Below are 24,990 nucleotides of genomic sequence, written 5' to 3'. Positions count from 1 at the left end.
ATAGTGGAGAATGTAGAATAGTCTATAGTTGAGACAATAGAACGATCTATAGTCGAGACTATATAGTCGTGAATATATATAGTCGAGTCTATAGAACAGTCAGTCTATAGTCGAGACTATAGAATAGTCTATAGTCGAGACTATAGAATAGTCTATAGTCGAGACTATAGAATAGTCTATAGTCGAGACTATAGAATAGTCTATAGTCGAGACTATAGAATAGTCTATAGTCGAAACTATAGAACAGTCTATAGTCGAGACTATAGAATCGTCTATAGTCGAGACTATAGAATAGTCTATAGTCGAGACTATAGAATAGTCTATAGTCGAGACTATAGAACAATCTTTAGTCGAGACTATAGAACAATCCATTGTCGAGACTATAGAAAAATCTGTAGTCAAGGCCATATATATAATCGAGACCATAGATCAGTATATAGTCGAGACAAAAGATAAGGCTATAGATCTTTATATAGTCAACTATATATAGATCAGTCTATAGTCGAGACTATAGAGCAGTCTATAGTCGAGACTATATAACAGTCTATAGTCGAGACTATAGAATAGTATATAGTCGAGACTATAGAACAGTCTATAGTCGAGACTATAGAACAGTCTATAGTCGAGACTATAGAACAGTCTATAGTCGAGACTATAGAACAGTCTATAGTCGAGACTATAGAACAGTCTATAGTCGAGACTATAGAACAGTCTATAGTCGAGACTATAGAACAGTCTATAGTCGAGACTATAGAACAGTCTATAGTCGAGACTATAGAACAGTCTATAGTCGAGACTATAGAACAGTCTATAGTCGAGACTATAGAACAGTCTATAGTCGATACTACAGAACAGTCTATAGTCGAGACTATAGAACAGTCTATAGTCGATACTATAGAACAGTCTAAAGTCGAGACTATAGAACAGTCTATAGTCGAGACTATAAAACAGTCTTTAGTCGAGACTATAGAACAGTCTATAGTCGAGACTATAGAACAGTCTATAGTCGAGACTTTAGAACAGTCTATAGTCGAGACTATAGAACAGTCTATAGTCGATACTACAGAACAGTCTATAGTCGAGAAGATAGAACAGTCTATAGTCGAGACTACAGAACAGTCTATAGTCGATACTACAGAACAGTCTATAGTCGAGACGATAGAACAGTCTATAGTCGAGACTATAGAACATTCTATAGTCGATACTATAGAACAGTCTATAGTCGAGACTATAGAACAGTCTATAGTTGAGACTATAGAACAGTTTATAGTCTAGACTATAGAACAGTCTAAAGTCGAGACTATAGAACAGTCTATAGTCGAGACTATAGAACAGTCTATAGTCGAGACTATAGAACAGTCTATAGTCGAAACTATAGAACAGTCTATAGTTGAGACTATAGAACAGTTTATAGTCGAGACTATAGAACAATCAGTAGCCTAACTGCAGATCAGTCTTTAGTCGAGAGTATAGATCATTCCTTGTTCAAGACTATAGTTCAGTCTATAGTCGAGACTAAAGATCAGACTATCTTCGAGACAGTAGATCAGTCCGTAGTCAAGACTATAGTTCAGTCTATAGTCGAAACTATAGATCAATCTATAGTCGAGAGTATATATCAGTTTATAGACGAGACTATAGATCATTCTACAATCAAGACTATAGAACAGTCTATAGTCGAAACTATAGATCGGTTTATAGTCGAGACTACAGAATAGTCATTAGTCGAAACTATATTACAGTCTATAGAATATGGTCTCTACAGTCTATAGTCGAGACTGTAGTTCAGTCTGTAGTCAAGACTATAGATAAGTCTACAGTCGAGGCTATAGACCAGTTTATAGAATATGGTCTCTACAGTCTATAGTCGAGACTATAGATCAGTCTATAGTCTCTACTATATATGGTCTCTACAGTCTATAGTGGAGATTATGGAATGGTAGTCGAGACTATGGAATAGTCTATAGTCCAGACTATAGATCAATATATATTCGAGACAGTAGTACATTCTTTAAACGAACTTGGTTCGCAAAAGAAACATTTCTTAATTTGTTAAAAAAAAATATTTCAGTTACATAATTTTATTGAACAATTTCATAATAGTATGTGTGTATCTATGACTGATAGGGTTTATATAAAAATCAAATTAAAACTCTTGTCATCACATTTTAAGTCTTCTTTTTTCTCGATTCAGTTCTTTTGAAATTAATTTATTTTAGTTGTCGTAACTTTATTAGTTTTTTTGTTTTAGTTTCTTTAGTTTAAGAGTCATATTAATATTTTCATCACATTTTTTAAGTTTTTTTATTTTGGACTTTTTTTTGGTGTTTTTTTTTTTTTTTATTAAAACACACCTTTTTTATTATAGAAAGAATTATTTAGCTGTTTTCGTAGATTTTTTTTGTTAATTTGAGGATTTAGTTGTTGTTTTATTTCTTATTGAGTGGGTTTATTGTCAGTTGTGTGTATATTGTTACGTTTTTTTGAAATTTGTATTTTGTCTTCTCTCTCTCTACTTAGTTTAAGGTTGATTTGGGTTTCAGATTAGTTTAAAAAACTATTTATCATTTCCTCAACTGTGTGCTGTTGGGTTTTATAAGCTTTTTCTGTTGAATTTCAAATAAAAAAAAAAATTAAGAAAAAAAAATCTATAACTTGGTGTTTACTACTTGCTTGTTTAATCATTATGTTATTGATTTTTATTTTTTGGTTTTATTTGTTTAAAATTTATTTTCATTTTATATAATATTTTGCTCCTCTTTTTTTTTGTGTTTTTTTCTTAATTTAAAGAATTTATTTGTATGTTTTGTTTTATTATAATTTAGAGGATTTTGTTTCTGTTTTATTTTTGAATTGAAATCTTTTAATGCATTTTCAAGGTTTTTCTAAGGCAGGGCAAATCAATGTTTAATTTTAAGATTTGTGTTTAAAATGATGATGATTTTTGAAATTAAAAGGAATTTTTGCAAATTTGAATTCCCATGACTGGCAAAATATTTTAATCTACTCTAATCCAAACTAAGAAGGCTATATTTACAAAGAGAAAGAGAGTTTCTTCTTTTCAATAATCGCCTTAAGATATGCTTTATTTTTAAGCATACAGCTACTGCTTATTGGAAACGAATTCTTTGAATATTCGCGAAAATTTTTTTAAATTAACTTTTATCAATAATTTTTCAAAAAAAACGTAACATAGGATATCTTTTTAAGTAAATACAAAATTTAATTAAAAATATTTTATCATTTTAATCTATTGGTTAAAAATTTTTTCAGACATGTTAATTATTTTATATATATTTTTTTACTTACTGTAAAGGAAAATGGAGCACAACTCACCTGAAATTAAAATAAATTATATTTATTAAAAATTTAGTTTAAACGGGACAAAAATAGCTTATAGTTCCTAAACTATATTCGAAACAAATTTGGGATCACTATAAACTATATATACTATATACTAAACTTTACACTAGACTATTGACTAGACTATGGACTAGACTAGGCTATGGACTAGACTATAGACTAGACTATAGAGTAGACTATAGACTAGACTATAGACTAGACTATAGACTAGACTATAGACTAGACTATAGACTAGACTATGGACTAGACTATAGACTAGACTATAGACTAGACTATAGACTAGACCATAGACTAGACTATAGACTAGACTATAGACTAGACTATGGACTAGACTATAGACTAGACTATAGACTAGACTATAGACTAGACTATAGACTAGACTATAGACTAGTATAGACTAGACTATAGACTAGACTATAGACTAGACTATAGACTAGACTATAGACTAGACTATAGACTAGACTATAGACTAGACTATAGACTAGACTATAGACTAGACTATAGACTAGACTATAGACTAGACTATAGACTAGACTATAGACTAGACTATAGACTAGACTATAGACTAGACTATAGACTAGACTATAGACTAGACTATAGACTAGACTATAGACTAGACTATAGACTAGACTATAGACTAGACTATAGACTAGACTATAGACTAGACTATAGACTAGACTATAGACTAGACTATAGACTAGACTATAGACTAGACTATAGACTAGACTATAGACTAGACTATAGACTAGACTATAGACTAGACTATAGACTAGACTATAGACTAGACTATAGACTAGACTATAGACTAGACTATAGACTAGACTATAGACTAGACTATAGACTAGACTATAGACTAGACTATAGACTAGACTATAGACTAGACTATAGACTAGACTATAGACTAGACTATAGACTAGACTATAGACTAGACTATAGACTAGACTATAGACTAGACTATAGACTAGACTATAGACTAGACTATAGACTAGACTATAGACTAGACTATAGACTAGACTATAGACTAGACTATAGACTAGACTATAGACTAGACTATAGACTAGACTATAGACTAGACTATAGACTAGACTATAGACTAGACTATAGACTAGACTATAGACTAGACTATAGACTAGACTATAGACTAGACTATAGACTAGACTATAGACTAGACTATAGACTAGACTATAGACTAGACTATAGACTAGACTATAGACTAGACTATAGACTAGACTATAGACTAGACTATAGACTAGACTATAGACTAGACTATAGACTAGACTATAGACTAGACTATAGACTAGACTATAGACTAGACTATAGACTAGACTATAGACTAGACTATAGACTAGACTATAGACTAGACTAGACTAGACTATAAACTAGACTATAGACTAGACTATTGACTAGACTATAGACTAGACTATAGACTAGACTATTGACTAGAATATAGACTAGACTATAGACTAGACTATAGACTAGACTATAGACTAGACTATAGACTAGACTATAGACTAGACTATAGACTAGACTATAGGCTAGACTATAGACTATACTATAGACAAGACTATAGACTAGACTATAGACAAGACTATAGACTAGACTATAGACTAGACTATAGACAAGACTATAGACTAGACTATAGACTAGACTATAGACTAGACTATAGACTAGACTATAGACTAGACTATAGACTAGACTATAGACTAGACTATAGACTAGACTATAGACTAGACTATAGACTAGACTATAGACTAGACTATAGACTAGACTATAGACTAGACTATAGACTCGACTATAGATTAAACTGTAGCCGAGTCTATGATTTTGACTAAGTCTTTTTGTTGACAGTAGTACTATTCTAATTATTTAATTAATATAACCAATTTTACAGCAATAAGTGTTTTATAACCCTCTTCTAAACTTCTGTTTTTCGTTTTACAAAATCCAAATTAAATGAACAGTTTTCACCCAAAATAAAAAAGAAATTAAAATTAATTACTACAAACTACCGATAATCGTTAGATATCGTGTTTTCTACAAATTTTCAACATAAATTTAACTGTGAAAATATAATATTGAAATTTTTTTAAAACCCTTATAATCTTGCATTTACACACATACACATTCTCAATTAAATAAGTTAATTTTTTCATTCAATACACCCAAAGAAAATTATTAAACGAAACAATAACAAACTAAGAGAGAGAGGAGAAACCCCTTCACTTATAAGACCCTTACATTTAACACTTTATTTTTGCTAAGTGTACTTTTAGTTTGGTAATAAAACTAATAAAAATTAATTTAATTTTTATTGTCATCATAATAATGTGAAGAATGATCATCAACAAAACATTTGTTTGTAAATGCGGGTTGTACGCATTTTAATTTCTTACTCAATTCTTAATTTTTGTTTTTGTTTTTGTTTTTCGTCTAACTTTATAAAATATTCCACACGAATATCTGATATTTAAAAAACAAAATAACTAAAGTTCTGTAAATTGTTTTTATAAAATGTTTTTATATAATTTATAAGCGTTAATATTGTTGTTGATATTTGTGAGTTTTTTTTTTTTTTTTTTTTTTTTTTTTTTGTTACCCCCAAAAGCAAAAGGCGTTAACCATACCCGGCTACTGTTGAGATACTTGTTATAAAGTATCTCAACGATTAAATGTAAACTGCTTGCTTATGAGCTGCTGCTGCTGCTGTAGCGGCTACATATGTTTGTATGTATGACTACATTGTTTTTGTTTTAATTTTTTGTTCATTTAATTTAACTTGAATTTTTAAACAAAAATGGTTGAAAAAAATATGTAGAAATAAAATAAATAAAAATATGTATTTATATACAGACAAATACAAAACAATCATTAATTTATTGGTCTGCATCATGCCAATCAATTGACAACCAATCGTAATTAAATCAGAAACATTAATGGCAATTGAAATTAAAGAATGGAAATTTGAAAAAAAAAAACTACATAACTAAATACTAGTCTTTCTTTATATTCTTTAAAAAAAAATATGTATAAATATTTATATGAAATTGATTACAAAGTAATACATGTTTTGAATGAGAATTTCAATCTTAGAAATGATTGAATGATATCGTAAGGGTTCCAAAGTAGTTTTGCATACTTTTTATTTAAATTATTTTTATTGCTCTCAGCAATTAAGATTTTACATACTTTGTAAAAGAATTGTAATTATAAAAAAAAAAAAATTTGTTTGAAAAATCCTAAAAGTAGGCTTTGGTTTACGGAAATGTAGTCCAGACTATTGACAGTTCTATAGTCCAGATTATAGACAGTTTTATATATCAGACTTTAGACTCTATAGTCCAAACTATAGGCAACTCTATAGTCCAAACTATTGACAACTCTATAGACCAAACTATAGGCAACTCTATGGTCCAGACTATAGACAACTCTATAGTCCAGATTATAGACAGCTGAGTATCCCAGGCTATAGACAGTTCTATAGTCCCGTCTATAGCAAACTCTATAGTCCAGACTATAGACAGCTCTATACCCCAGACTATAGACAGTTCAATAGTCCAGACTATAGACAGTTCTATAGTCCAGACTATAGACAGTTCTGTAGTCCATACTATAGACAGCTCTATAGTCCAGACTATAGACAGTTCTATAGTCCAGGCTATAGACAGTTCTATAGTCAAGACTATAGACAGCTCTATAGTCCAGACTATAGACAGTTCTATAGTCCAGACTATAGACAGTTCTATAGTCCAGACTGTAGACAGTTCTATAGTCCAGACTTTAGCAGTTCTATAGTCCAGACTATAGACAGTTCTATAGTCCAGACTATAGACAGTTCTATAGTCCAGACTATAGACAGTTCTATAGTCCAGACTATAGACAGTTCTATAGTCCAGACTATAGACATTACTATAGTCCAGACTATAGACATTGCTATAGTCCAGACTATAGTCAGTTCTATAGTCCAGACTATAGTCAGTTCTATAGTCCAGACTATAGTCAATTCCATAGTCCAGACTATGGTCAGTTCTATAGTTCAGACTTTAGACAGTTCTATAGTACAGACTATAGACAGTTCTATCCAGACTATGGACAGTTCTATAGTCCAGACTATAGACACTTCTATAGTCCAGACTATAGACAGTTCTATAGTACGTACTATAGACAGTTCTATAGTCCGTACTATAGACAGTTCTATAGTCCCTACTATAGACAGTTCTATAGTCCGTACTATAGACATTACTATAGTCCAGACTATAGACATTACTATAGTACAGACTATAGATATTACTATAGTCCAGACTATAGACATTAACATAGTCCAGACTATAGACATTACTATAGTCCATACTATAGTCAGTTCTATAGTCCAGACTATAGTCAGTTCTGTATTCCAGACTATAGTCAGTTCTATAGTTCAGACTTTAGACAGTTCTATAGTGCAGACTATAGACAGTTCTATAGGCCAGACTGTAGACAGTTCTATAGTCCAGACTATAGACAGTTCTACAGTCCAGACTATAGACAGTTCTATAGTCCAGACTATAGACAGTTTTACAGTCCAGACTATAGACAGTTCTATAGTCCAGACTATAGACAGTTCTATAGTCCAGACTATAGACAGTTCTATAGTCCAGACTATAGACAGTTCTATAGTCCAGACTATAGACAGTTCTATAGTCCAGACTATAGACAGTTCTATACTCCAGACTATAGACAGTTCTATACTCCAGACTATAGACAATTCTATAGTTCAGACTATAGACAGTTTTATATTCGAGACTATAGACAGTTCTATAGTTCAGACTATAGGCAGTTCTATATTCTAGACTATAGACAGTTCCATAGTCCAGACTTTAGACATTACTATAGTCCAGACTATAGATAATTCTATAGTCCAGACTATAGTCAATTCTATTCTCCTGACTATAGACAACTCCATAGTCCAAACTATAGACAACTCTATGGTCCTGAATTTAAACAGTTCTAGAATCCTGACTTTAGACAGTTCTATAGTCCAGACTATAGACAATTCTATAGTCCAGTCTATAGACAACTATTTAGTCAAAACTATAGATAACTCTATGGTCCTGACTTTAGACAGTTCTATAGTCCAGACTATAGACAGTTCTATAGTCCAGACTATAGACAGTTCTTTAGTCCAGACTATAGACAACTCTATAGTCCAGAATAAAGACAACTCTATACTCCAGACAATATACAGTTCTATAGTCCAGATTATAGACAGTTCTATAGTCCAGACTATAGACAGTTCTATAGTACAGACTATAGACAGTTATATAGTCCAGATTAAAGACAGTTCTATAGTCCAGACTATAGACAATTCTATAGTCCAGATTTTAGACAGTTCTATAGTTCAGACTATAGACATTTTTATAGTACATACTATAGACAATTCTGTGGTCCAGACAGTTCTATAGTTCAGAATATAGATAACTCTATAGTCCAGACTATAGACAACTCTATAGTCCAAACTATAGTCCAGACAGTTCTATAGTCCTGACTATAGACAATTCTATGGTCCAAACTGTAGATATTTCTTTAGTTCATCATTGTTACCAGCAGTAGTTGGTACCAACCATTTAAAATAATGATCTGTTCTTCTCAGTTCTTAGTATTTCATCCGCATCTAATATATAATTGTTACATTTTTTTTCTATATTCATATGTTGCTACACAAACAAATTTTCAATTGTAGGTGTTAAAAATAATCTATTCATTTTACAAAAACAACAACAACACAAATGTACGAAAAAAGTGCTAAAGAAAAAGAAAAAGAACACGAAGAAATGATTTGTCAAACTGTCAGGTATATTCAATCATTTTCAGATAAACCTTTATGCTTTACAAACACTCACACACATACAGGCATACATAAAAGTAATTGTTTAAATACTTTTGGTAACTGTGTAAAAATTTCTTTACCACATACGCACAGAGATACTTATGGACACTAGCATGCACACACACACAGATTGATTGATTGTCAGTAGGTTTCCTTTATCTTAAAGTTACAGAAAAAAACCATGAATAGAAAAAAAAAAACAAACTAAAAAAATATTCTTTTTAATTGCCGTCCAATGTTATCTTAACATTAAAATCTTTTAAACACATGAGTTTAAATATATAAATAAAAAAATGTATGAAATTCAAAAAAAAAAGTGTTAGAATTGGTAAAACAGGATGGCATGGCTAAAAAGTATTTGTATTTGTTAAAAAGAAAAGATACTTAACATAGAAAATTAAAATTTTGAATGATGGAACGAATCTAATGAATTATATTTTTATTTAACATTTATTTGTTTAATGTTATTTTTTAATCGTTTTTTTGTTCAATTTATTTGTTATTTTTTTTTTATTCTATCTTACTCGCTCGTTCTTCTTACAAAGAATTTCATACAAATTCAAATCACGTTTTATTTGAATTAAAATTCTTTATAGACGAGAATTATAGAACTAAATACAAACTATGTAGAAAAGACACAGAGAGGATGTGTTTAGTTATTTTAGTTAAAACGAGTAGTTATCGTTTGTTTTATAGATTTATATTTTATTGATTCGGGGTATAGAAGGTGTTGATATAAAAATAAACATTTATTTTTTTTTAACTAAATCATCATCATCAGTTAATGTCATCATCATCATGATTGAGTATTCAATTTTATAAAATTGTTTCATTAATTTTTTTCCTAAAGTATTTATTTCTATTCATTTAAGGTATTTTTTGCAATAAATTGTAATCTTCTGTAAATGGCATACCAATCAATGATTTAATTAAGAATTTGGTTAGATTTTTAAAGAATTTTTTAGACTAAAGACTAGACTATGGAATAGACTATAGACTAGACTACAGACTAGACTATAGACGAGACTATAGACTAGACTGTAGACTAGACTAGAGACTAGACTATAGAACTAGACTATAGAAGATACTATAGACCTAGATTGTAGACTTAAGTGTTGACTAGACTATAGTCTAGAAAATAGACTAGACTATAGACTAAGACTATAAGACTAGAGCTAGAACTATCGGACTATAGACTAGACTATAGACTAGACTATAGACTGGACTTTAGACTAGACTATAGACAACTATGACTAGACTATAGACTGACTATAGACTAGACTATAGACTAGACTATAGACTAGACTAATGAATAGAATATGACTAGACTATAGACTTACTATAGACTAGACTATAGACTAGACTATAGACAGACTATAGACTAGACATAGACTAGACTATAACTAGACTATAGACTAGACTTAGAACACTATAGAACAGACTAATAGACTAGACTATACGATAGACTATAGCTAGACCTATAGACTAGACTATAGACTAGACTATAGACTAGACTATAGACTAGACTATAGACTAGACTATAGACTAGACTATAGACTAGACTATAGACTAGACTATAGACTAGACTATAGACTAGACTATAGACTAGACTATAGACTAGACTATAGACTAGACTATAGACTAGACTATAGACTAGACTATAGACTAGACTATAGACTAGACTATAGACTAGACTATAGACTAGACTATAGACTAGACTATAGACTAGACTATAGACTAGACTATAGACTAGACTATAGACTAGACTATAGACTAGACTATAGACTAGACTATAGACTAGACTATAGACTAGACTATAGACTAGACTATAGACTAGACTATAGACTAGACTATAGACTAGACTATAGACTAGACTATAGACTAGACTATAGACTAGACTATAGACTAGACTATAGACTAGACTATAGACTAGACTAGACTAGACTAGACTAGACTATAGACTAGACTATAGACTAGACTATAGACTAGACTATAGACTAGACTATAGACTAGACTATAGACTAGACTATAGACTAGACTATAGACTAGACTATAGACTAGACTAGACTATAGACTAGACTAGACTATAGACTAGACTAGACTATAGACTAGACTAGACTATAGACTAGACTATAGACTAGACTATAGACTAGACTATAGACTAGACTATAGACTAGACTATAGACTAGACTATAGACTAGACTATAGACTAGACTATAGACTAGACTAGACTATAGACTAGACTATAGACTAGACTATAGACTAGACTATAAACTAGACTATAGACTAGACTATAGACTAGACTATAGACTAGACTATAGACTAGACTATAGACTAGACTATAGACTAGACTATAGACTAGACTATAGACTAGACTAGACTAGACTAGACTAGACTAGACTAGACTAGACTAGACTAGACTAGACTAGACTAGACTAGACTAGACTATAGACTAGACTATAGACTAGACTATAGACTAGACTATAGACTAGACTATAGACTAGACTATAGACTAGACTATAGACTAGACTATAGACTAGACTATAGACTAGACTATAGACTAGACTATAGACTAGACTATAGACTAGACTATAGACTAGACTATAGACTAGACTATAGACTAGACTATAGACTAGACTATAGACTAGACTATAGACTAGACTATAGACTAGACTATAGACTAGACTATAGACTAAACTATAGATTAAATTATAGACTAGACTATAGACTAGACTATATATATAGACAGTTCTATAGTCCAGACTATAGACAGTTCTATAGTCCAGACTATTGACAGTTCTATAGTCCAAACTATAGACAGTTCTATAGTCCAGACTATAGACAGTTATATAGTCCAGACTATAGACAGTTCTATAGTCCAGATTTTAGACAGTTCTATAGTCCAGATTTTAGACTGTTCTGTAGTTAAGACTATAGATATTTCTATAGTACAGACTATAGACAGTTCTATAGTCCAGACTATAGACAATTCTATGTCCAGACTATAGACAGTTTCATGGTATAGACTATAGACAGTTCTATAGTCCAAACTATAGACAGTCCTATAGTACAGACTGTAGACAATTCAATAGGCCAGACTATAGTTCTATAGTCCTGACTATAGACAGTTCTAGAGTCCAGACTATGGACAGTTCTATAGTTCAGACTATAAACTAGATTATAGAATAAACTATAGACTAGGCTATAGACTAGTCTAGGGACTAGAGTATAGACTAGTCTAGGGACTAGAGTATAGACTAGTCTATAGACTAGACTATATACTAATCTATAGACTAGACAATTGACTGGACCATAGACTAGACTATATACTAAACGATAGACCAAATTATAGTCTAGGTTATAGACTAGACTAGAAACTAGACTAGAGACTAGATCATAGTCTAGACTAATACTTAGAATCGACAAACTCTTGCAAACATATTTTAAATTGCCTTTCCATTAATCTTTAAGATAACTAAATGCTCTCATTTAATAAAAACCACATATTTGTATCAACTTTAAAATACAAAAACTACGCCCCATGTAAAACAAAAAATAAATAAATTATAATAATATTAATATAAACAACAACTATAATAAATTTATTTATTTAAGTTTTTTTTTCCTCAAATACACAAAACCATTTGTATATTTGTTTTTATAAAAATATAAAGAAAAAAATTCATATTGTATCTTTTAACTACAACTAGTTTTCAGCCAATCAGTATTTGTTAATTTTACAAAGAAAAAAAAAGAAACAAGATTTAATTTTAATTCTAAGCCAATGAGAAAAAAGTTTATAGAAAAAAACAGGTTCAAAAAATAAAATAAAACAACATAAACAGAGATTTATATTAAAAAAAAAATTCAAAAAGAGGCTGAGAGTTAATCTAAAAAAACTTAAACAAATTATGAAAAAATTAGGAAAATTAATTAAATTAAATTTTTTTAATTCAGCAATTAGGAATTGTGTGTGTGTGTATAGGTATTTATAGTTATATGAATTATAAAATAAATAATTAAAACCATTTTCAATTCTAAGCATTTAATAAATAAATAAACAATTCATTGCACAAATATGAGCATGACATCTTAAAAGATCTCTACAAATGGTACCCGAGTTGCAATAAGAACAAAAAAAAAAAGATACACGCTTATACTAAATAACAACTACAACAACAAATATTTATTATAAATGCATATGCAAGTGTATTTGAAAAAAAAAATAATAATAATAAAAATAAGTGAATGCCAATAAAAATTAATAATTATTCGACTTTTTGTAGTCATAATCGCTCTTTCGCTGCTTAAACAAAATATACGTATTAATGTAAAGAAATAATAATTTTAATTAAAATTGCCCAGAAATGAATAATAAATAAATAATTTATATTGTTTTTCTATAAATGTTTACTTTTTTTTGGTTAAAGTAATGAATTTAAATAAGGAAATTAATAATTGAAAAAGATTTATTAAAAGATTTATTTTAATATTGAGTAGGAAATATGAAATTGATTAGAATGTTTAGAATTGAAACTATAGCCTAGACTACAGACTAAACTATAAACTGAAATATTAACTAAACTATAGATTAAACTATATAGTAGACTATTGACTAGATTTTAGACAAAACTGTAATCTTAGCTACAGTATAGACTAAATTATAGCCACCGTAGACTAACCTAGAGACTAAATTATAGTCTAATATATAGACTAAACTATATACCAACCTATAGACTAAACTGTAAACTAAACTATAGGCTTACAAATTGGCTAACTATAGACTAAACTGAAGTCTACACTGTAGACTTAACTATAGACTGAGCTATAGACAAGAATGTAGACTAAACTATATACTGAACTATAGCCCAAATTGTAAACAAAACTGTACTTAACTAGACTTAAGTATAGAGTAAACTGTATACTAAACTATAGACTAACCTATGGACTAAACTATAAGTCAGACTGTAGACTTAATTATAGACTAAATTTTAAATCAGACTGTAGACTAAACTATAGACTAAACTATGGACTAAACTATTACCCAAACTGTAGTCTAAACTGTACACTTAACTAAAGACTAAACTGTAAACTGAACTATAGACAATACTGTAGACTAAACTATAGACTAACCTGTGGATTAAACTATAGACTGAACTATAACCCAAACTGTAGTTTAAACTGTAGACTTAACTATAGACTAAACTGTAGGCTAAAATGTAGGTAAGACTGTAGACTAAACTGTAGCCTAACTAGTCCAAACTGTAGACTAAACTTTAGACTGAGCTATATACAAGACTGTAGACTAAACTGTAGACTTAACTATAGACTAAACTGTAGACATGACTGTAGGCTAAACTATAGACTAACCTATGGACTAAACTATTACGCAAACTGTAGACTAAACTGTAGTCTTAACTGTAGACTCAACTGTAGACTGAACTATAGACAAGACTGTAGACTAAACTGTAGCCAAACTATAGTCCAAACTGTAGACTAAACTCTAGACTGAACTATAGACAAGACTGTCGACTAAACTATAGACTAACCTGTAGACTAAACTGTATACTTAACTATAGACAAAACTGTAGACTAAACTATAGTGTTAACTGTAGACTAAACTATATACTAAACTGTAGACTAAACTATTGACAAGACTGTAGACTAAACTATAGACTAACCTATGGACTAAACTATTACCCAAACTGTAGACTAAACTGTAACTTAACTGTAGACTATACTGTATACTAAGTTATAGTCTTAACTGTAGACTAAACTGCAGACTTAATTATAGACTAAACTGTAGCCTAACTATAGTCCAAACTGTAGACTAAACTGTAAACTTAACTATAGACTAAACTGTGGACTAAACTATAGTCTAAACTGTAGACTTAACTAGAGACTAAACTGTAGACTTAACTATAGGCTAAACTGTAAACTTAACTATAGATTAAACTGTAGAATAAACTATAGTCTAAACTGTAGACTAAACTATAGACAAGACTGTAGAATATACTATAGACTAAGCTATGGATTGTACTATAGACTAAACTATAGTCGAAAATATAGTCTAAACTGTATACTAAACTAAACTATAGTCTTAACTCTAGACTAAACTATAGACAAGACTGTAGACTATACTATAGACTAAACTATGGACTGTACTATAGACTAAACTATAGTCGAAAATATAGTCTGAACCGTATACTAAACTAAACTATAGTCTTAACTCTAGACTAAACTATAGATAAGACTGTAGACTAAACTATAGACTAAACTATGGACTCAACTATAGACTAAGCTAGAGTCTAAACTGTAGACTAACCTATAGACTTAACTATAGACTAAACTATAGACACAACTGTGGACTAAAGTATAGACTAAACTATCGACTAACCTATAGGCTTAACTATAAAGTTAAATATAGACTAAACTATAGTGGAGACTGAGTATGGTCGTTACTATAAACTAAACTATAGTCTATTTTATAGTTTAGACGACTGTACTCTAGTCTCTATTTAGAATTATGCTATAGTCTAGTCAATTACTTAAACTATAGTCTGCTCAGTGGTTTAAACTGTAGTAAGTAATTTAAACTATAGATAGACTAAGCTGTAGTTTAAACTACAAGACAGACTATAGCTTAAACTATAGACTAACCTATAGTCTAAACTAATGCTTAGTCTAACTATAGTTTAGATTATTAATTGAAATTTTGAAATTAACCTTTCAAAATTAAATTTCTACAACTTTTAAAAAATGTCGATGATTAAATGATATTTCTATTTCTTCTACTGATGATGATGCTCCCAAACAAATGTTTATTAAAATTTAATTTAAGAAAAAAATTTTTTTTCTTCAATAATTTATTTATACAGACATAGACATATGGGTTGGTTTTCTTATATTCGAAGATGTTTTCAAAAATCTATTTTGAAATAAATATGTGTATTAAATAAAAATCGAACCCCAAAACCAAAAAAAAAAAGTTTTTAATATAAATGTGCCAATGAGTGGAAGAGTACATGAACGAGAATATTGAAAAATAAAACAAAGTACTACGAGTATTTATTACATTTCTCCTTTAATGAATTAAATGAAGAGCCCCATCATCCCATACAATAACAACAAAAACAAAAATTATAGACACATATAAAAAAAATAAATATCAAACGCTTTTGAAAACATCTAAACAAAAAAAAAAAAAAAACCAAAATCAAACTGAAATTGTCTATAAAACAACAACCACAAGCAATAGAACAGGCAGCAGTGGTAGAAGTAAGAAAAAAAAATCATTTCGTTTAAATCAAAAAATGTGTTTACAAAAAAGTACCAAAAAGCAAAAACAAAAAAAAAGTATCTCATCATTTTTAAATACTTTGGCTTTATGATTATTATTAAAATAATGTTGCTGCTGTAGCTTCTTCTTCTTCTTCAGCTTCTCCTGATGATGATGATTTAGTTTTTATTTGATTATTTTGTATTTCGAGTGTAAATGAGTGTGTATTTGTTCACATACATTCGTTGATTCGTTTGGTATTTTTTTATTATTATTTGTGGCTGCATCTGCTTAATTGTATCTTAAGCATATTAAAGACCCAAGCAGAATTTTATATACACAAGGAGGCTTTTTACAACAACAACAAGAAAAAAACAACAAATTATATCTGTATAAAATATGAATAATCTATACGATACTTGTACATGAATTATTATAAAGTGTTTTGGTAAATGTATGATTTTTCATTTTTTTCGGATGATGTTTTTTTTTCTTCTTTCTGAAGAAAGAAAGAAATCAAATCATACAGTGATAAGCAAAAGTAGGCGAACAAAATAATAACTTTAACCAAAAACGAACTTTTATTTAAGGATTTCCCACTGATAATTCTTAAAATATTAAAATTTTTATAAAAAAAAATATTCGAATAAAATTAATCGATTAAATTTTTATTCGTTCGAATAATTTTAATCGATTAATTAATTAAAAACTCGTTAAAAATTTACTAATTTTGCGATAGTTTGAATTTTAGAAATTTTAATTTTTTTAGTTTATTCAAAAAGTTAATCGATTAATTTTATTCGAATAATTTTAATCGATTAACTATTATTCGTTAAATTTTTTTATTTTCTGTTACAATTGTTTATTTTTAAAAGATTTGTTATAAATTTTTAAATGTTTTTGTTTAAAGATTCGGAATTTAATCGAATAGTTTCAATCGATTAATTTTTATTCGCTGAAAAATTAAGCTATATTGGCCTTGTTTGTGTTTTACATGATTAAAAAATTATTTTCAATTGTTTTTTAATCAATTCAAAAAGTTAGTCGATTAATTTTATTCGAATAATTTTAATCGATTAATTCTTATTCATTAAATTTTTCTATTTTCTATAGTATTTGTCTATTTTTAAAAGATTTGTTATAAATCTTTAAATTTCTTTGTTTAAAGATTCGGAATTTAATCGAATAATTTTAAGCGATTCATTTTTATTCGCTGAAAAATTAAGCAATTTTAGCCTAGCTTGTGTTTTATATGATATAAAAATTATTTTCAATTATTTTTTAATCAATTCAAAAAGTTAATCGATTAATTTTATTCGAATAATTTTAATCGATTAATTCTTATTCATCAAATTTTCCTATTTTTTATAAAATTTGTTTATTTTTAAAAGATTTGTTATAAATTTTTAAATTTCTCTGTTTAAAGATTCGGAATTTAATCGAATAATTTTAATCGATTAATTTTTATTCGCAGAAAAATTAAGCAATTTTAGCCTAGTTTGTATTTTACATAATTTAAAAATAATTTTCAATTGTTTTTTAATCAATTCAAAAAATTATTCGAATAAAATTAATCGATTAATTTTTATTCGTTTTTATTATTCACCTTTTTCGGTTAACTTTTATATTTCTTAACTAATTTTTACTAATTTTGCAATTTTCTTTTATATTTAAAATTTATTCGAATAACTTTCATCGATTAATCGTCAAAATTTTTGCATAAAATTCACAAATTTTAACATTTACGATTAAATTTTATATTTCTTAAAAATGTTTTACTAATTTTGAAAGTTTTTAAAATTTATTCGAATACATAATTTTAATCGATTAATTTTTATTCGTTTAAAATTATTTAACTTTTTTCATACTTTAAAAATTATTTTTAACAACAATTCAAAACCTATTTCCAATTTTTTAAAATATATTCCAATAAAAATTAATCGATTAATAATTAGTCGTTCAAAACTTTACCGTTTTCAGTGAAATATTAATGTTTTTAAATTGATTTGTCAAAAATTTTACTATTTTTAGGAAATTAGTTAAAATTTATTCGAATAATTTTAATCGATTAATTTTTATTCGTTTCAAATTTTTGGTATTTTTAACATTTTCAGTTAAATAATTATGTTTATTTAATGGCTTGTTTAAAATCTTCAAATGTTATGCTAATTAGTAGAAATTTATTCGAATAATTTTAATCGATTAATTTTTATTCGTTTAAAAATTTTAGTATTTTCCGAAAAAAAATACTTTATAATGGTTTTGTCATGAAATTTGCAATTTTTGGCAAAATTTTTATAAAATTATTCGAATAATTTTAATCGATTAAATTTTATTCGTTAAAATACAAATATTTTTAGCTTGTTTTAAATTTCTTAATTACAAGAAACTAATTCTTGTAAACATTTCAACCATTAAAAAAATTATTCGAATAAAAATTAATCGCTTAATTTTTAATCGTTTAAAAATATACAAGTTTAAGTTTTTTCCATTTTTATTGCTTATTTATAAATTGTACACTTTTTTAGCAATTATTGCAAAATTTATTCGAATAATTTTAATCGATTAATTTTTATTCGTTCAAAATTTTATTCGTTTTGTTTATTTATTTATTTTTTTTTTTTTTGTTTAACAGTTTTGCATTTGATTTGTTATTAATTTGACTATTTTTGGTAAATGTTATAAAATTATTCGAATAATTTTAATCGATTAACTTTTATTCGTTCAAAATTTTATTTGTTTTGTTTAATTTCTTCATTTTTAATAGTTTTGCATTTGATTTATTATTAATTTGACTATTTTGGGTAAATATTTTAAAATTTATTCGAATAATTTTAATCGATTTATTTTTATTCGTTCAAAATTTTATTTATTTTGTTTAAAGTTTTTGTTTTTTAACAGTTTTGTTTCATATTTTTATTACTTTTCTATAATTTTTTAACCATTTCAGTTAAATTTGTTATTAGAAAATGTTGCCGAATACTTTTAGCTTTCACTGTTTATAGTTTCTAATGCTTTTAATATCGTATTTTTTTTGCTGCTACGTAAATTTTAATAATTCTGCTAATATGAATACTATTACTATTTGTTGCTGTTGGTGTTGTTGTAGTTGTAATTTTAGTTGTTGTTATTTTTGGCAAATGCATTTATTATAATTAAAAATAGCTTATTAAATCATAATTTAAAAATCAAAGAAGCCAAAAACAACACCAACAACAAACAAATAAATAAATAATAAGAATTTTATTCATGTGTAATTTATGAACATTTAACAAAAAAAGTTTTCTAAAAAAATTTTTATTAAAAGGTGAATTTTTATTGGATTAATTTATAACATTTTCAAAAAAAAAACCTTAATTAAGATTTTGCAATTCTTGCCTAGAATGAAGAGAACTGCTAAAGAACTATTTCCCTGACAGCTTCTTTGACGATAGTATATTTAACTGACCACATTTCCCTAGTTCATGCACTAGTTCTTTTGCATCTCTTGAAAGATTATAAACATTTCTATCATTAATATTAAGGCATTTCCCCCAACATTCCTCAAAAAAAAAACTAAACTTAATATTAAAATGTGTTTTTCTTTTCCGTTCCTATTTATATTTAAACTTTAAAATTATTAGTTTTAATTTAAATTCTATGACTAATTGAATGTAATTAAAATAACAAAATAAAAATATTGTTTTTTGTTTAAGCAGTTTCAATTAGCTGCCATTATTAGTCATTGGATTTTTTTTGTTTCGAGTGAAAACACAAAAAAAAATTAAATAAGTATATTGAAAATTAACAAATTCAGGCGAAAATTAAGAACAGATGGTTTTTTATTTTAATTAAAAAATAGCAATTTAAAGATTATTTTCGAAATAAATTAAAACACTAAGTAAGATTAATTAATATTTAAGGAAAAAAATAAGAAAATTGATTAAAACAAAAACATTTTAAAATAATCACAAATCTTTCCCAGAAACGCATAACAAACAAGTAAAATTAATCGATTAATTTTTAATCCAGTTACAAATGTTTTAATCAATCTTATTTCAATTATATATTTATTCGAATAATTGTATTAGTTTTCATCGTTACAGTTTTTCATATATATTTTTAAGTTTTTTGCAGTTTTTTTTTAAATTTTTTGTTCAACAATTTTAATTTAATTCGAATAATTTTAATCGATTAACTTTTATTCATTAACCTATTTCAAGTTCAGTTTGAATTTCATAAAAATCTTAAAAAAAAATAACAACATTTTCAGTCGATTACAAAATTTATTCGCATAAAATTTAACCAATTACTTTTTAATTATTCGCAATTTTATGTTTTTTTGCTTAAAATTATATTTCTTTATAGTTTTGTTAAAAATTTTATATATTTTTTGTAAAATTTTCACAAATTTATTCGATTAATTTTGATCGATTAACTTTTAATCGCTAAAAAGTTACACTAGAACTGAACTAAACTAGAGCAGAACTAGGATTAAACTGAACTAGAACTGAACTAGAACTGAAGCAGAACTAGGACTAAAACTGGAACTGAACTAGAACTAAAAAGTTAAACTAGAACTGAACTAAACTAGAACTAGAGCAGAACTAGGACTAAACTGAACTAGAACTGAACTAGAACTGAACTAGAACTGAACTAGAACTGAACTAGAACTGAACTAGAACTGAACTAGAACTGAACTAGAACTGAACTAGAACTGAACTAGAACTGAACTAGAACTGAACTAGAACTGAACTAGAACTGAACTAGAACTGAACTAGAACTGAACTAGAACTGAACTAGAACTGAACTAGAACTGAACTAGAACTGAACTAGAACTGAACTAGAACTGAACTAGAACTGAACTAGAACTGAACTAGAACTGAACTAGAACTGAACTAGAACTGAACTAGAACTGAACTAGAACTGAACTAGAACTGAACTAGAACTGAACTAGAACTGAACTAGAACTGAACTAGAACTGAACTAGAACTGAACTAGAACTGAACTAGAACTGAACTAGAACTGAACTAGAACTGAACTAGAACTGAACTAGAACTGAACTAGAACTGAACTAGAACTGAACTAGAACTGAACTAGAACTGAACTAGAACTGAACTAGAACTGAACTAGAACTGAACTAGAACTGAACTAGAACTGAACTAGAACTGAACTAGAACTGAACTAGAACTGAACTAGAACTGAACTAGAACTGAACTAGAACTGAACTAGAACTGAACTAGAACTGAACTAGAACTGAATTAGAACTGAACTAGAACTGAACTAGAACTGAACTAGAACTGAACAAGATCTCCTTAGAATTTAGTAAGGCCTGTTATTTTAAAAGTTTTCTATTTGGTTTTTGTGATGCCTCTAGAATAATGCTGATCGGATCAACATTTTGTAGATCACGCAGATCATGTCCATAATCGTCTTAAAACTTAGTTTCTTACTCTTCCTTTAAAAGAATGATGATTGTATCAACAGTTTATATCTCAGAATAGGGAAAGGATCTTGCCCATAATGTAAAAGATCATGGCAAGATCGTCTTAATTATCTCTTTATATATAAAATATTTTTATTTTGCTTATATTGTTTATAAAATTTTGCAATTTTCCTGTTTGTTTCTATGGTGATCGTAGAAAAGGAGCTATAATTTCTGGGATTTTTATGAGAGCGTGGAAAGTATATGGTTTTTGTAATCTGCAGACAATATTTCTGATCTTTTAGTTACTCATCTGCTTTAAATCTAAAATTTTAATATGTTTGTTGGAGTTCTTATGTCATTTTTTTAAAGATTCCTAATGAATATCAAAATTAGTATATTCCATCTATCTTGCAAAAAAAGGCTTTTGTATGATCCTCAGAAATACAGCTAGGACATTAGAGGGCCTGTTTTATGGGAATTTCTATTGAGAATCGTAACCACAAGCTCCAGACGAACAGACTAGAACACTAGCAACTAATCTAGCGGAGGCAGCCGAACTACCGAAGGCACTCAATACTATATAAGTTTTTAGTAAATTCTTTAAGACGGCGATCATCTGAAATACCGCAAGATCTAGAATACTTTTGATAACTTAGCGGCATTTGGTTTTAAGTTAAAAATTTAGAAAATTTTCTTAAATTATGTTAAATTTGGGAAAGAGTAAAGAAAAGAATATGAAATATTTACCATGGTGATAAAGTTGTTGTTTTAAATAATCCGAAATTTTTGTTAAAAAACAAAAACAAATTTTATGGAATAGTAAATAAACGGCAACGAAATAATCCAATAAAAGGCAGGAGGCAAATGAATGATGAAATTAATCCTTTAAATAGGGGGGGTGTTGCAGAACAAAATGTTTTTTAGCACTTTTTTTTAGTAAATTTAAAACACAAAACACTTTTTTTGTAATTTATTAAATATTTTTTTAAAAAATTTGTTTTTTTTATTAATTTTTTTATAATTTTATAACTGTCATATATTAAAGTTATAAACTGTTTTATATTGCTATATGACTTGTCATATTTTTGTTGTTATTTTAGTTGTTGCTGTATGTTTTTAAACATAATTTGCCTATAAATGTCATAGTAAAACAAGGAGTAAGAAAAAGAATGTAGAATTTGCGAAAAATTAAACTAAAGCAAAATAAAATTTGCTAAAAAAAAATCAGGAAAAAACACAAAATTGTTTTTATTAACACTGTTATTAAGTTGTTTTTTAATTTTATTTTAAAACATTTTATTTAAAATTTAGTTTCTTGTTGTTGTTGTTATTTTTAATAATTTATGAAAAAAAATTTTCCGTTAGTTTAAGATGTGTTTTTCTTTTAATATATTTCTTTTCTTTCTACAATTTCTTTTTCTTCGGTTTTTAATATAATAATTCTTAATTTTAATTATTATTATTTTTTTGCCGCTCACGCTTGTTTGCTGTTGCACGTTTAGTCAATGACTAAGGGCGCGCAATTCGAAAAAAAATTGAAATCAACACACAATATAACCAAAAAAAAATATAAAATCAACGACAACAGCAACAAACACAAGCTACTAACACCAACAACCATACTAAACTAATGAAATCAACAACACACACTCTCTCTAACAACAGAATTAAAACACAACCATCAAACATTCAAACAAACAAGAAGAACTAACAGCCAACCATGCCACTAACATAACTCACTAACATTTAAACATACACACACACACTCGCACGCACACACAAATTCAAATGAACAACAAAACAATTAAAACTCTGTTAACATAAATATTAACATTTTAGTTTAATTTTTATTTTAACTGCTTCTAATGCACACACATTTTAAAAATTTATAAACAAAAAATCATTTTATTTACTCTCAATTATCAAATAACAACAATAACAAAAAACAAACAAAAATATTTGAGTAAAAACAACCCAACAGGAGGAGCAAAATGGAATAATTATTTAAATCTCCATCTTTTAAAAAATAAAATTCTGTTTTTGATTATTAACAATAATATTTGCAATTAAAAACATTAATTACTTGTTAACTTTCATTTTAATTTAACACTGTAATTGTATTTTACAATGTAATGTTATTCTCCCCTCTCTTAGAATATATTCTTACAAAAACATTATTCTCTCTCACATAAAAATTTTGGTGAGTGTTTGATTAAGCAGTTAGTTTATGATAAACACAGTGGGGCGTTTGTGAGTTTTAGTGGTGATTTTATACTCATCATTATACCCACTAAAGGCTAGACTCTAGATTTGACTAGATAGACCAGACTATAAACTAGACTATAGACTAGACTATAGACTGGACTATAGATAAGACTATAAACTAGACTATCGACTAGACTATAGATTAGACCATAGACTAGACTATAGAATAGACCATAGACTAGACCATAGACTAGACCATAGACTAGACCATAGACTAGACCTATAGACTGGACTATAGATAAGACTATAAACTAGACTATCGACTAGACTATAGACTAGACCATAGACTAGACTATAGAATAGACCATAGACTAGACTATAGACTAGACTATATTCTAGACTATAGTCTAGACTATAGACTAGACTATAGTCTAGACTATATTCTAGACTATAGACTACACTATAGACTACACTATAGACTAGACTACACTATAGTCTAGACTATATTCTAGACTATAGACTACACTATAGACTACACTATAGACTACACTATAGACTACACTGTAGACTAGACTATAGACTAGACTATACTATAGACTAGACTATAGACTAGACTATAGACTAGACTATAGACTAGACTATAGACTAGACTATAGACTAGACTATAGGACTAGACTATAGACTAGACTATAGACTAGACTATAGACTAGACTATAGACTAGACTATAGACTAGACTATAGACTAGACTATAGACTAGACTATAGACTAGACTATAGACTAGACTAGACTAGACTAGACTAGACTATAGACTAGACTATAGACTAGACTATAGACTAGACTATAGACTAGACTATAGACTAGACTATAGACTA

The 24,990-nt window shown here is 28.0% G+C and overlaps 1 protein-coding gene across 3 annotated transcripts in view; it reads right to left on the bottom strand.

Moving 5' to 3' along the window:
* LOC119611124 (rap-GAP domain-containing protein DDB_G0281809) overlaps positions 1–23,209 on the bottom strand; it is a 59,034-nt gene extending 35,825 nt beyond the window's left edge. Inside the window, exons 1-2 of one of the 3 annotated variants that reach the window (XM_037966594.1) lie at positions 22,660–23,209; positions 3,310–3,336 (exon numbers count right to left, since the gene is read on the bottom strand). In XM_037966594.1, the coding sequence (XP_037822522.1) occupies positions 3,310–3,336; positions 22,660–22,662 (30 nt within the window). In that variant the 5' untranslated portion in view covers positions 22,663–23,209. The remainder of the gene's footprint in view (positions 1–3,309; positions 3,337–22,659) is intronic. The other 2 variants (XM_037966593.1, XM_037966595.1) reach the window with 2 other exon arrangements.
* Between the last annotated feature and the right edge of the window lie 1,781 nt (positions 23,210–24,990).

Source organism: Lucilia sericata, unplaced genomic scaffold, assembly GCF_015586225.1.
Source record: "Lucilia sericata isolate MDLA Ls3-8-SP2 unplaced genomic scaffold, ASM1558622v1 Contig001367F_arrow, whole genome shotgun sequence".
NCBI lineage: Eukaryota > Metazoa > Arthropoda > Insecta > Diptera > Calliphoridae > Lucilia > Lucilia sericata.
Note: the sequence above shows the minus strand (reverse complement) of the source record. Positions and strands in the feature narration are given on the sequence as shown.